The sequence below is a fragment of the Gallinula chloropus genome (genome assembly GCF_964237585.1).
Source record: "Gallinula chloropus genome assembly, chromosome: 5".
Lineage (NCBI taxonomy): Eukaryota > Metazoa > Chordata > Aves > Gruiformes > Rallidae > Gallinula > Gallinula chloropus.
In genome coordinates, this window is record NC_140090.1 from 30,299,635 (window position 1) to 30,313,347 (window position 13,713).

At 40.5% G+C, this 13,713-nt stretch overlaps 1 protein-coding gene across 1 annotated transcript in view; it reads right to left on the minus strand.

The window, feature by feature from the left end:
- Positions 1-5,749: 5,749 nt before the first annotated feature.
- The window catches only part of ALS2 (alsin Rho guanine nucleotide exchange factor ALS2), a gene marked incomplete at its 5' end in the record, with an annotated part of 34,942 nt that continues 26,978 nt past the window's right edge, over positions 5,750-13,713 (minus strand). Inside the window, 10 exons of the mRNA XM_084264295.1 lie at positions 5,750-6,956; positions 8,275-8,371; positions 8,652-8,801; positions 9,375-9,436; positions 10,237-10,282; positions 10,656-10,832; positions 11,010-11,132; positions 11,757-11,914; positions 13,000-13,117; positions 13,390-13,557. Coding sequence (XP_084120421.1) covers positions 6,918-6,956; positions 8,275-8,371; positions 8,652-8,801; positions 9,375-9,436; positions 10,237-10,282; positions 10,656-10,832; positions 11,010-11,132; positions 11,757-11,914; positions 13,000-13,117; positions 13,390-13,557 — 1,138 coding nt within the window. The 3' untranslated portion in view covers positions 5,750-6,917. The remainder of the gene's footprint in view (positions 6,957-8,274; positions 8,372-8,651; positions 8,802-9,374; positions 9,437-10,236; positions 10,283-10,655; positions 10,833-11,009; positions 11,133-11,756; positions 11,915-12,999; positions 13,118-13,389; positions 13,558-13,713) is intronic.

The window sequence follows — 13,713 nt, forward strand, 5'->3', positions numbered from 1 at the left end:
TCCTCACAGAGAATTAAAACACAAAATAACCCAACCAACCAGCCTCACAACTTACCTTCCCAGTATCAATAACTCTCTTAGGCAATTTATATAATTGGTTGCTACTTTTAGAGATCGAGTCAAAGAAGCTAGTCGTTATTATAAGACCCCCTCCAATAGTACATATTCATTATAAAAAGTAGTATATAATACCTTGTTATTTTTTCTTTAAAATTTAAATTAGGAATCTTTAAGCAGTGGCCATCTGTATCCATATTTTACTGAACTTCTTGTGTATAAAAATAAGCCTTCTAAAACTTTCTTCCGAATTCTTTCCATTCTTTAGCTTTCTGTGACAACCTATCACTAACCTATAGTGATTCCTTTGACTGAAATTGGAGGAAGCTCTCCAATCCACTGCCGATAGGAAACAAGGCAGAACAAGATTTCCTCAGAGGTCTCAGAACTCTTCTTTGCCAACAAGTATGGGAATTCCCCAGGGAACACCAAATGGTGCACTTGGACCCCAAAGCATCCGGAATCTATATATGAAAGCTCCAAATTGTCATTACATCCTAGTTGACCTAATTTCATCTTCTGTTATATACAAGTTTGAGGATACTGTCATAATTGCCAGTATTTTAAGATTATTCTTAAAGAGTTCAATGTTTAAACTGGTGATGTAAGAGATGATTCAGAGTACAAGGTAAAAACCCTGTAGCACCAGATATCTGAGCACCTCAGGCAACAGTGAACCACACGGTGATACTGTATGCATAGCAACTGCCTTACCCAATTCTGTTAAATATACAGTAATTTCTCTCCTGCAGTAGAAAGCAGAAAGGCAGACATTTTCCTCTAGATTGTTCTGTGGACAGGAAACATCAAAGGTACAAGCAGGAAAAGTATTATCTTGATCTGCTTATAAAAGCAGAAGGCATTACTGTCACTTTTACTATACTTCTTAATGCTTATTTTTAGAACATGCATCCTCTCCTGTTAAGTCATAAAATTGCTTTCAGGAGGCAGGAGAAATTAAGGGAGAAAAAAACATTCAGAAGTTAGGAGATGATGATTCTAGCATTTTATTACTGAGTACTGCTAATTAATTTCAAGTCACCTCTATACCATACCTAGCGAGACATCTTCCTGAAATTCTAGTCCAAAGATTGCTTTTAAAATTCTGATTTCTTCTTTCAAAGACCAACAAGAATATAGTTTGGTCCTCCCCCAACACCCAATCCAACATTTCCATTTCAGTGCCACTTTACATTATACTGCATAATAAATTTTTCCATCGGGAACAACTATATTTTGTATTTTATGAATGTAACACTGAATCCTTCTACCAGACATGCACTGGGAACTGGGTTTGAGCTGCAATTGTTTAACTTTTTTTTTTTAATAGTATGAGTTCTGTTCCTTTAAGAGCATGCCTTCCTCTTCATTAAGCACAGTTGATCTGCCTAATGATGGATTTAACAAAGCAGGCCACAGAGATCTAGTCATGAATACCTGTTTCTTAATTACTGAAAACATTAGGAGTAGGACAGAAGTCTTTACTGGGGGATGGCATAGAGCTGGAAAGAGGAATCCTGAAGTTGCAAAGGACACTGTACAGTGGTCAGTATGAGAACACAAGTAACTTTCAGCTTGGGTCATCTCTGTCCTGTGCCCCCATCCCGTCCCCCCGTTTCTGAAAACTAAGAGTCTGTAGCTCCAGATTCAGTTGCAGAAGCAGTTACGAAGAGGTGGTACTCAATCTGTGAGTTCTGTCCTGAAAGAAAACTTCTTCTGACAGCTTATCCCATAAGCCACATTTCAGAAGCTCCATTTCCTATTATTGCTAATTCTAAAGCCTCTTGAGCTTTATAATTCTTTTCTTCCTCTAATTTTTCAAGAGCTAAAGACAGACCCTGCTGACATCTGTTCCATGCACAATGACCATTTGCTTTGCATTATATAGTCCACATAGACATCCAACAGCATGCTCCCAATTCAAAAACCTGATTACAGCTTTTTTTGATGAAGGATGTTTGCATGTGCTCTTGTCTTTTGTCTTGAAACATTTCAGATGTACTGTAACGGAGCCAACTCCTGATCTCTATATTTCAACTACTGAAAGTCCAGATTTAAAAATCTCATCACCTACATCCCTCAAAAAAAACCCCTCAACTTTTCTTCCTAAAAAAAATAAATCCCTGTTGTAACATAGCTAGAAATGCTAAAACACTCCCAATTCTGCTATAATACTATCCAATATTGTTGCACCTCTAAAATACTCTCAAGATTCCCCCTCGAGAGCCTTGTAGCTCCTCGTATCACTACTGCTTCCACAGAAAAGTGGTGTGGGATTAACTTGGGTGTATTTAGAAGTTTTAGGCAGACTGTCTTGAAGGTTGATGTCAGATTTTCAAGAGAAACTGGGAAAGCTACTGACTGCTGGCCTTTTTGGGTGAAATCCTTGGGTGTAGCTATCAGAGAGCTACTAGCATTGATAATAAACACCGTTAGTCACCCTTCCATTCATTGTCGCTTTTTTAAACTACAAAGTTTATGTTCACACAGACAGAAGCAGCATTTAAACATCAAAATCCACCATAGGTCTTAACGACACAGCTCACCTCATTCATGAAGTAGTAGCTGTTTCATTTTTCAGACAACAAAAGGAAAGCAGCTTCCAACTGTGAAGCCTGGTTTCAGCAGCTGCGTAGCAATAGATGATAAGTCACTACCAGAGGAGAGAAATAATATGTTACTTCCATGCAGTTCTCTAGAAAAAAAACCTAGTAAATTGCTTGCTTAAGGGGAAAGGTCAGAGTTCAAACAAACTTATAGCTACTACTGTGCCTTCATTTCCTGAGACTTGTATCTATGCAGGGTGTAAGGCCAGAACTCAGGGTCTCCTCATCCCAGGGATCTACATAAATTAAATGGAAGTTCTTGCTAAAAGGCTTACCTCACTAATCTGCCAGCCAGCATAAGGGCCTTCCCATTCACATGTATGGCACACAATTACAGACCCTTATTAATAAAAGACATTTCTCGTTGCCTGTAATTAAAGACAGAACTAGACATCCACTATGAGAGTGCCGGAATTTAGTCAAAAGCAGTCCATCCCCTCACATCCAAATACTCCAAATTTGGGCTACAGGTCTTACCTAATCCCTTGACCGTATTTGCCAGACAGACCAGAAGGCCTTCCTGGTACAAGGCTAAAGTTGCAAGGGAACCCTCTCCCTGCTTTTAATACAGTTTTCAGAATTGTCCCCTTTTGAGGCTTAAAGACAACAGCAGCTGAGAACCTGACATTCAGACTATCAGCCTTCCTGCTCTAATAAGCTTCTTTGGTTAAGATGCTCAACAAGGTTATTAAGCATTTTTAGCAATAAAAACTACTCATTATCTTAAATTTAACAAAACTCACCATTTGGCACGTTGAAGACTGTGAATTAGTTTGAGGGCAGGGAACACCCTGAGAAAGCCACTGTAAATCAGCAAACCAAGTAGGCAAGAAACGGTAAAAAGAGATGCAGCATCTCTCGAGTGACACACTATTTGGGACCTAATTACATTAGTCTCATCACTGAAATCTGTCAGCTGCTTTTTCTTATCTCGACCCAGGAACCACTTATTTCAAGTCTGAGACAATACAGGCTAAAAAAGGACTGAATCAATGTTAATGTAAGGCATTCTGTGAAATTTAATCACACCTGCACACGTATGTATGGTTACCATGCAACAAGTTATGCTGTTACTCTTTATAATCAGATACATTCAGTGATGATGCACTCGGCCTCCTAAAAACCAAAAGCCTACCCACTCTTGTGGGGTTGTATCTTCTTTACATGGGGGTAAATGCTACTGAAGTGTGGCTTCCTTAAAGAGCAGCGCATTCAGAGGATACTTGCGTGCAGCGCACTCCAGTCACGAGGCAACCGGCCAACAGCTGCCAACAGCTCAGGCTTACTAAAATAAACCCAAACCAATCCAGGCAATCACCACCTGACAACATCAACACATTGACACCGAAGCAACTTAGAAGTACATGGTTAGGTATTTGTTTTACTGTCCCATATCAGTCATGCATCTTTCCTCTACATCATCTCTCACCATGCCAGAACAGGTAGTTCCCTGAACTGCTTCTAACAAGTACAGCTAGGAAGTGAACCTACTTTTGGCAAAGTCCTGTCAGCACTGTATAGCCCCCAACATTCAAACTAGAATACTTTGTGAAAATTAGGGAGAATGAAAAAATATCTGAGCTTCTACTCCCCATTCACACATATTGCTAATATTTAGCTGATGGGAATTAAACAGTTACACAAGTTTAACTAGCTTTACTGTAGCTATGAGAAGCAGTTATATTTCACAGTTGCATAGGGGAAATGCACCTCTGCAGTACATCCATTTCAGTACAGTGTGTATTTTCTTACCTGCAAACACCGCAGAATACACCATGTTCAGCTCATGCAGAATTTCCAGAGGGAAAGAGTATGCGCTGGATGGTAGTAGAGCAAGTAACCCCACTGCCCTAGCTAATCTATGGACATCCTCTCCTTTCTAATCCGCAGAAACCTAACCTTAGAACTACTCATTACCATGGAGAAGAGAACAAATCCCCTTAACCCTTTTCTTGCATAAAAAGTTGTCTTGCTTAAGCAGTTTCTTACTCTCAGCAACTTGCCGGGTCCATAGGGCTCATCTCTTAGTGTCTGCCTTTAGCTACCATGCCTGCAATCCCAATAAGAACCTGTAATACACTGATCTTCTGTTGCTGTCTACAGGATAGCTGCTGCAGCACAAGAAATATCCATCTTTCAATTTCAGGAAAAAGAGAGACAGGGAAGTCCTGCAGGTTAAGTCATTTGTTAGCTACAGAAATACACAAGCCAAAGCTGGTTCGTACTGATTTCCGAATGCATCACAGCCCCTATAGGCTGTAAAGTGGAATCTGTGTCAGAAGCACATTTAATCCCAGGATTCTCTCCAGCTAATAACTGGGCTATATATCAGAAAGACCAAAAATAACCCAGCCCAGGCTGTCTCCTTCCATTAATCAGCATGCTACATTCATACATGCTATCACTACTTTTTTTAAAAGGTTATGTGTGTGCATGTATACATATATATATGTACATACATAAAGGTAGATGTATTCTTTGGGTTTCAGCTCTCAACTTCACATTATTCACAGTGAATGAAATTAAACATTTGAAGGTGCTGTGTACTTGGCAGATACACATCCTCCCTCAGGGGGAGAAAGATTATGGAAAAACTTCCCACCTACATTCTCAGTTTAAGACATAGAATCAGCGTGGGAATAGTCACGTGAAAAAGCTTTCTCCATGTCAAAGCTGAAGGTTAACATCATTCCGTGACAAACATTAAGGGGGGTGGGGTGGGGGAAAAGAGGTGTCTCAAACTTGTTTTTATAGTTACAACCCTACAAAACATGAAACAAATCCAGAATGGAGATCTCTGCAGGTGAGGTCATTGTCATTGATTTACTCAGCTGTTCAGCAAAGCTCCTTTTCAAAGTGCAGTTCTGCTCCAACAGGTTTTTATTGCTTATATTGCCTCAAATTATTCAACATAATTTTACAATAAGATTAAGCTAAAAAAATTGCTTGCAAATGTCAGGTGTTTTATTCTGGTTTCTATTATGTCTAGTCTGTTGTGAGTATAACAAGTATAACAATAGTTTTTACACATCTTGCCAGAATTACTTTACTCTTCTCTGATAAAACTAAAAAAAAAAATTCAGAAAGACCAATCTTTTTTACTTTATTATGAAAATTGCTACATTACAGTCACTGTTCAAAACAGTATTTTGACATATGTTTCTTTCCATTTAGGTGCCAATACACAAGCCATGATTACTGTTTCAAAAATAAGAATAGCATTGTCTGTGGTAGTTTGACGTAACAGAACCCATTATTCCATTCCATAATCTATTCATCCCTCCCCTTTTTAACTCAGCCATGGTAAAGAACAGCACCTGCAATACCCAAAGTGTTATTGGTATAAATAAAGTTAACCATAAACCACACAAGAACACACACACACAAATCCCCCAGGGAAACTACTTGTTCTCTACATGTTCAAAAATGCAACAAGGTTAGCTTTTTTGCTCCAACAGGGAAGTTAACAGGCAAGAGGCTCAAACAGAACCCAGTGTCAGCTTGTTCAGGAACACATTCCCATTCTCCTGTCACCCGAGCTTCCAGAGAAACTGCTTGTCCTCAGACATCAGAACACTGCAGATTTCAGGTATGTAATTCAGTGCTGAAAGTTGAAGTGGTCAGTGCCTTTTATTTCATAAACAGAAAGAATGGGGAATGTCTTTAGTAGTAATAGCGTGATTATTTCCAACACAGCACATCAATACTGCATTCAGCAATTCTGCTCAACGCAGATGCCTCAAAACCTTTACAGCCAAACACAGTATAAGTTACCCATTATAAATACTAACATATTTCTATTTTTTAAACAAACATAATAGCTTAATTCAGGAAGACTGAATGGTTCTGTGGCATGATTCATTCTCTTTAAACGTCTCTGTTGACAAACCAGGAATAACAAAAACAAATCCAGTGCTTTAGAAGCCATGCGGTCCAGACTTTCACATGTGCTCTATGCAGATGCCATGCCTTTTTGCAGCATCGCTAACTGAGGAGGAGTAAGTCGTTCTGTTAGAACAGGAAATTATTTCTTCTTCACAAATACTTGACAAACCCAAGTCTCTAGCTTCATCACCACTACACAGACAGCCTCTGGCTGCAGTTCAGATGAAAGACTGAATGTTTTCATCTGTGATTCAGTGTAACAACAGAACGGTCAAAGTATTTCCTAAGTGCCAGTTCAGGGAAGGAAGTAGATACCGGTGTAGTTTCACTGAGTAGATTATCCCACAGAGCCAGGTGGTAAGTGATGGTCTAGGTAAGCTTTTCATGTTGAATCTGGTAGTAACATGCCTGAATTAAAAGAAAGTTCAGTTTAATGTACATACCAGTTCCCAGCAAGCTGATAAATCATCCTACACAAAAGGGTTGATTTTTTCTTTTCTATCCAAGCAGAGGACTAGGCTTTTCTACAAGCAGTGATGATACAGTGACACTCAACACATGAGAATCGTCTGATATGTAAACTAGCAAAAAGAACACCAGGAGATTTTAATTACAAGTTATATCCAACTCTTAATGAAGCAAGATCACAGGATTTGGGGCTCTGGTTAATTCTACAGCTCACACCTTTGCCAAGATAAAGCACATTTTTTGCTCACAACTATTTCTTTGCCCTTTGACAGAAGGGCCAAAAAAAGAAAAAATATTTACAGGACAAGGATACAGGGATTAAGCATTTCAAAAGCTGAAAAGCAAAGGTTTTTATCATTGGGATAACAGCCAGACCTGCTGCTGGACAAGCTATTCACTCCTTAATGCTGGTTCAAATATGCACTGGGTCACCCATGACCAGAAACTTAGTATGAATGTCTCAAACTTGCACTCATGGAAAATAAGACTTCTACTACGAAGATTCTTAGGTAAGTTTTAAACAATTCAAGCTTTCACTTTTTGCAGCACTGTAAAAATAACACATATGAAAAAACCTCTGCATCCAACTATTTTCAGTCTGCACAGACAGAAAATGCACTGATGTTCAACTTCCAGCTCAGCTTAAGAATTTTAACAGCCTCCCTCCAAAGCAACCCTATTAAAAAAGCTCCGAACAGCTGAATTGTGACAAGACACACTTGTGTGAACAGTTTTGAGATACCAAAACAACCTATTTTGGTTATGGAGGTCCTAGTGTACAAAAGGATATTCATCCAAACAGGTTCTCTCCCTTTTTCCATACTTAAGAAAAAGATGAAAATAATAAATAGCACATGGAGACTGATGGAGTAAAGAGACTTCCTCCCCCTTAAAAATAGATACCTGAAGTATCTGATACAATGTCAGACTGAAACATTACTGGCATGGCTAATCTCCAAGGCAGCACTTTATTCCCATTTTTATAAAGGGAACAAGGTTTGTGACGTTGCAGATGTGCATTCAGAACAGTCACCCCCTCTTACATGTGGGTACAGTACTTCTGCACATTGCACCATTTCAGCAGCAACTGTCAGGTACCCTATGCCAAGGTCCCTTGCTCTTCCTAGATAAAACTTCAGTAGAAATGTCAAAGAAGTTGCAACCTAATGTTCACAGCATTTTCCTAAGCTGATCATCATTGCTCAAAGCTGATTAATTTTCAAAGAACACTTCTAATAACCCTGAAAAATTTTCATACCTTCAAGGTAGTGAACATGATGCCTTGCTCCCCATGCTGCAGATAAGGATCCATCAGGTCTTCAATTAAGTGCACCTCAGATCCCAAATTCCTTATCCTGTCACATGCAGGGAACAGATAAATGAGAAGTACCATTACAATGTTTTTACTTTTTGCACATGGTGCTGTGCAAGACCAGGCTTTTCTCTAACCTCATTCTGAGGCCACAACCATTTCACACTTAATGCTTCAAACATTTTTTTAGGCCAAAGCAAACAGCCAACATGGAAAATGTATTAAGTTACAAAAAGCTAGCAGAAGCAAGAGTGTTTTGTACAGGTAGAGGTACTTCTACAACCTATGTTGAGCTTATGGCTGATGTTAGTTGCAGTGCCTACCTGGCTCGTAGCACCACATAGAGAAAAACAGGAAATAAGTCATCCATGGACCACAGAAAGTCTTCCTGAAGGGTCTCAAGAACATTCTGAGAGATCTCTTCAAAGGTCTGCTGGATCACCTTCAGCTTGTCAGCTGGGGTAAATGTGGTACTGTTTGGAGAGCAAGAGCAAAGGGGATAAGAAGTGAATTTAGACGCAGGTCTGTAAGACAGCGATTTGCTAACTAGAATGCCCCTGCGCCCAAGAAGATAAGCCAGGTAGTCACACTACAAGAGCCATGGCTGCCAAGGCCAGGCTGTGACAACTGGATCAAGACACAAGTGCAAGTGAGACTGCACACAGTTTTAAGGTGTTTTAGCTTAGTGGTAAAAGGGGGGGGAAATCCTATCTAAACCCTTTTAATTTCTATTTCTATTCTTAGAGCAGAATTCCTCACCCCAGCTAACCGACACAGAAAGGGCATCTTGCTGTAACTAGTAATTCACATGTGTTTGACTGGGTAGCCTCACACTTTTGATTCTAAATGGTGTCCTACAGATGCATTTTAAGTGACATTTATGAGGTTATACTTAATTTCCCATTAGGGGAATTTGTAATATTTTTAGCAGGAGTGACTTCTCTAACCAGGGTCACCAAAGAGAAGATGAGAGGCAAAGGATCACAATCAAGTAAACCAGGTATCAGGAACAGTAAAACACCAAAAGACAAATTTCAGAGAATTACCTGATTTGCTGTAAACATTCAACTGCAGAGGCAAAACAGGCATCTTTTGTGCTCGATGACACCTGTGTATCAGGGAAAGATTTACCAGGCAGGTTTATTCAGCAGAAGAGCCGTGTGTCATGCAACACAGAGATCAGACTTTGCTCAGGTTTGATTTGTTTGGGTTTTTGAGTGACACTCTATCTCCACCAAGGACTATCAGCTTGACCTTGTGCAGCAGCTACTCTGTTGAAAAGCCATGCTTCCCCTTACTACAGACTTTGCACAAGCCTGTTATAAAAAGGGAGAAGGTGACCTGAAGGCAGAGGTATCTAAATAACTACAGGAAATGGAAAGTTTCCAACAGAAGCAAACTAATTAATAAACAAACATGATTAAAAGTACACTGTAAATATTCAGATTGTTCCAAGTTATGAATACAAAACCACTCTTACTGGAACACAGAGATTATTAGACAATTACCATCTAAGATCAGTGTTCTGCCACTTTCATCACAACAATGATTAATAAAAGCTATACAATTATTCCCCTAATCAGAAAGTATACAGTGGTGTAACTCTTAAGCAGCTTGAAAAACTCCTTGGTAGACTTGTTCTCACACTTTCATAATCAGAGACCAAGCAAATGTCTTCCTGAATTAGAATTCATTATAGAGCAAGACATAAGTGACAAAGCTGGACTGACAGCTATTGTAAGAAAACACTAATGGAGTTTTTAAATAGCAGACAAATTTCAGGCATAGCATAGCATCTCTTCAGCCAGAGTTCCACTCAGAAACTGTTTGACTGTTTCTTCACAATCTCAGCTTCTTGAAAGAAGCCACAGGGAAAGCATACAGAAAGGCAAGGCCCCACAGACATACCTTTCTGCTCTCTCCGAGGACGGATACAGTTCCTGGCCAAAATTTCCTGCAAGAAACCCAACGCAGTCTATTGAGAGGGCAGAGTCTTAAAGCACTTTTCACTTTATGAAGTTGCTATGCTCCTCTACAAGATAAACCAGCTCCTTCTACAGGATCAACTACATCTAGCACAAATAGCTGGAGAACAGGCTAATCTGAAATGCCTCACTCTGGCTTTGTGATGATGCCAATCTTTTCCTCCCTCCCTCCTCCCACTTGGAAGAGGGAAGTTTTGATTCACTCACCCATACTGACTAGCTTCAAAACATGGTTAAATGGATTTTAACCAAAAGCATTTTAGACAGTAGGGGGGTTTAGTTTCTTTAATTCCATGCTGTAATATTTTTCTGAGTTCTGTTGCATTGTTGGAACATACTCACGCTTGCACGCCAAGAAAACCTAGGAGAGCCGTGTCAGTCTGTTTGTTCAGGCGTAAAACACATTCCCAGTAAACATCTTCCTCCCGCTCATTGTCTAAGGCATACAGCATGAACAGAGGAGGATAGAGGCGTGGCAGTAGCACAGGGAGCAGCAACCCAAAACTGGTTACCACGTAGCTATAAAGAAAAAAAATAGGAGTGGTTTGAAGAGGGAGACTTTTAAAAACCTAACTAGCTATAAACCATTTAATGAAAAATAAACCACTGGAACAAATCTTTCATTTAGTATGAGCCTATTCATAGGAATTTGTTGTGGGACGGGGTTTTGGGGGTTTTTTTAAGTACTTTATGTACCCCGGCTCAGGAGATTCCGATCTGGAGTCAGACTTCCCACTGCAGAACGATCGCCTTCCCTTGGTCTCGGTTGGCAGAAACGGAATCGTGCTGCCCTCTTCTGGAAGATCGGGAAACAGGAACCTAATGGCAACACGTGTAACAACATCCGATTTAGTGTCATGAAGCTTCTTCAAATCACAGCATTAGAAGGCTAGATCAGAGGGGAAAGAAAAGTCTTTTGGAGGCCAGCCCCTCCAAAAAAGATACCTTTCCCACCTTGACATCACTTTCTTCCAGCCAAAGCTTCCTAATGGTTTATGGTGTGGAATATTTCTGCTTGGAGAGTGGCAGGACTCAATTAAAGCTGTAATTACTCTTAAGAATCTAAGCAAACACTTCACTGCTCATCCAGGAAGATCTTCAGTGGAATACACTGAGCCCGTCCCCACTATTATTCTGTCCCCTTTGAACACTGTTCACAGCATGGAGAGCCAGGCACCACACTGGAAATCCACATTCAAGACAAGCTTTCTCCAGCCATGTTTTACAGCAGCATAGGATGTAGTACACTGTGGGGAAAGTGTTAATTTTTCTCTTTCGACAGAATACTCAAGACTCCTTATAAAGCTTAAGGAAACATAAGCAACCCCCACCACAGAGTAAAGATACTGGCACACTCAGACTGCATAAACAACAGATGGTTTCAGTACATGAGACATCTTTAGTTCAGCAGTAGTTTGACTTGAAAATGAAGAGTTTCATTACCTAACCAGTTGGAAGATGCGTTTGAGGTAGGACTTTATCTCTCGTACAGCCTCCTGCAGTAATCGCCGATTAGCTCCGACTCCAACATAGGTCATTCTGTAGACAGCTACTAATGTTTCCACCAGCTTGCCCAATGGATGGAGAGGAGTATCACAAGCCTGAGGTGAGAGACATTAATTGGCTAGTCAGATAGGTCAGTGCCTCACCAAAAAACCCCAACAACAGCAAGTGAAGAAATCAAGAGAGATGGGTCACAGATCCAGCAATTGGCTGTGAAAAAACACTATAAATGCATCAAAAAGTGAGCTGTGTTTAACAAGTTGCCATTTGGATTACGACGTTTATGTATTAGGTGAATAGAGGTCAGAATTGCACATAAGATGTTAAAAATACTGATGCCTGGTTATTTCTTCTACAAACATCATGGATGGAGGTCAGCAAGGCTGGTGTGAGAAGCTGCTGAGGGAGGGAGTCTTAGGGCAGCAGGACAGCCCTGTTTTGGCTGGAGAGTGCAGAATAAAAAGATAGATGCTTTCTGCACAGAATCTTGAAGGCCATGGTGCCTGGAGTGAGACTTTTTGTTTCGTTATCCATGGAAGTAATATTCAAGTTGACACCCCTAAATATGACAGTGAGCTAACAGAAGCACATGCTAAACAGGTATGACTACAGCACTTAATTCTTCACCCAAGTCATGTTAAACATCATCCCTGGAATGGGACAGCTACGGTTGGTATACAGGGTGTTGGGTTCATTTCACCCCACAAGGGGAAGGGGAGTGGGGTGGGAAGAACCACCACCTGAAGACGCAGTTGGCGGCCTGTAATCTTTCTCCTCCACCCATGACAGGGACACCTTCCAGGTAAGCACTGCAATTTCCCCTTTTGGTGAGAATACCTGGAATAGTGCTTTGCTAGTGTTACAATTGTAATCATGTATCAGCACTGTTGGTATGTACGTTTATCTATGGAAATTCTGAACTCCTTGTGTATCTGCTCCTTCAATAAGGCTTCTGTTTCAACTTTACAGAACTGTCTCATGTAAAGTCCTTTCGGGGGCCCTGACACAAACCTTCACTCTGATACGTAATTCAGTAAATTAGGGAGTTAGGAGCAGACATGACTGAATACAACATGGATTCCAGAAGTGCAAATATGGAAGGAATTAAGGAAAAGTTATTACTAAGTGAGCTTGACATCACACCTCACCAACACACAACGTGAGCATTTGAGAGTCACAATACCTTTATCAAGTACTTTTTTATATTTTCATATTTTTCCAGGGTGAAGGCACCAATGTGTTGTGGAATAAACTCCAAACTTTCCAGTGTCTGTGTATGTGAGCGGCTCAGTAATTCTGGGCTGCAGTTAGAAAAAGGACAAAGACATTGTACAGATTGTTAGACATAAAGTGGGAAAAACCCCCTAAAGCCAACAACTGAACACGTTCTAAACACCAGTACATCCCCAAAAGCATTCATAGTGCCAAGTATTAAGAGTTCTGATTTTGTTTGGGATTTCTGGTTGTTTTAACTGAACTCATACATTTAGGAGTTTCTAGACTAAACTAGTGCGATTCTGGTTTCTTCTCGTTACTTGCTTCGTCTTGCTGACTACATTCTCTAGGAACCAACCTGTCTTTGTGTTGCCGTCGGTTGGTGGTCAGGGCCACCGCAATGTTGTCCCAGGCCTTCCATCTGTCCCCCTGCCCTGGGCTCTCACAGCCAAGCTGGTTCCAGCATTCCTCAAATACTGCCTTCCACTTCTCATCAGGAGGCACTGCCAGGATCCCCAGTTTCCGCCTAATAAGATGACCAGTTAAGTCTGTTAAAATCAAACAGTCTTGAAGTGACACGTTCAGCCGCGAGAACCACTTAGAGCTAACGGCAGTCTACTGTCTCACAGTACTCACCAAAAGCTGATACACTTAACAGTCTCTGCTGTGAAACGAGTTAATC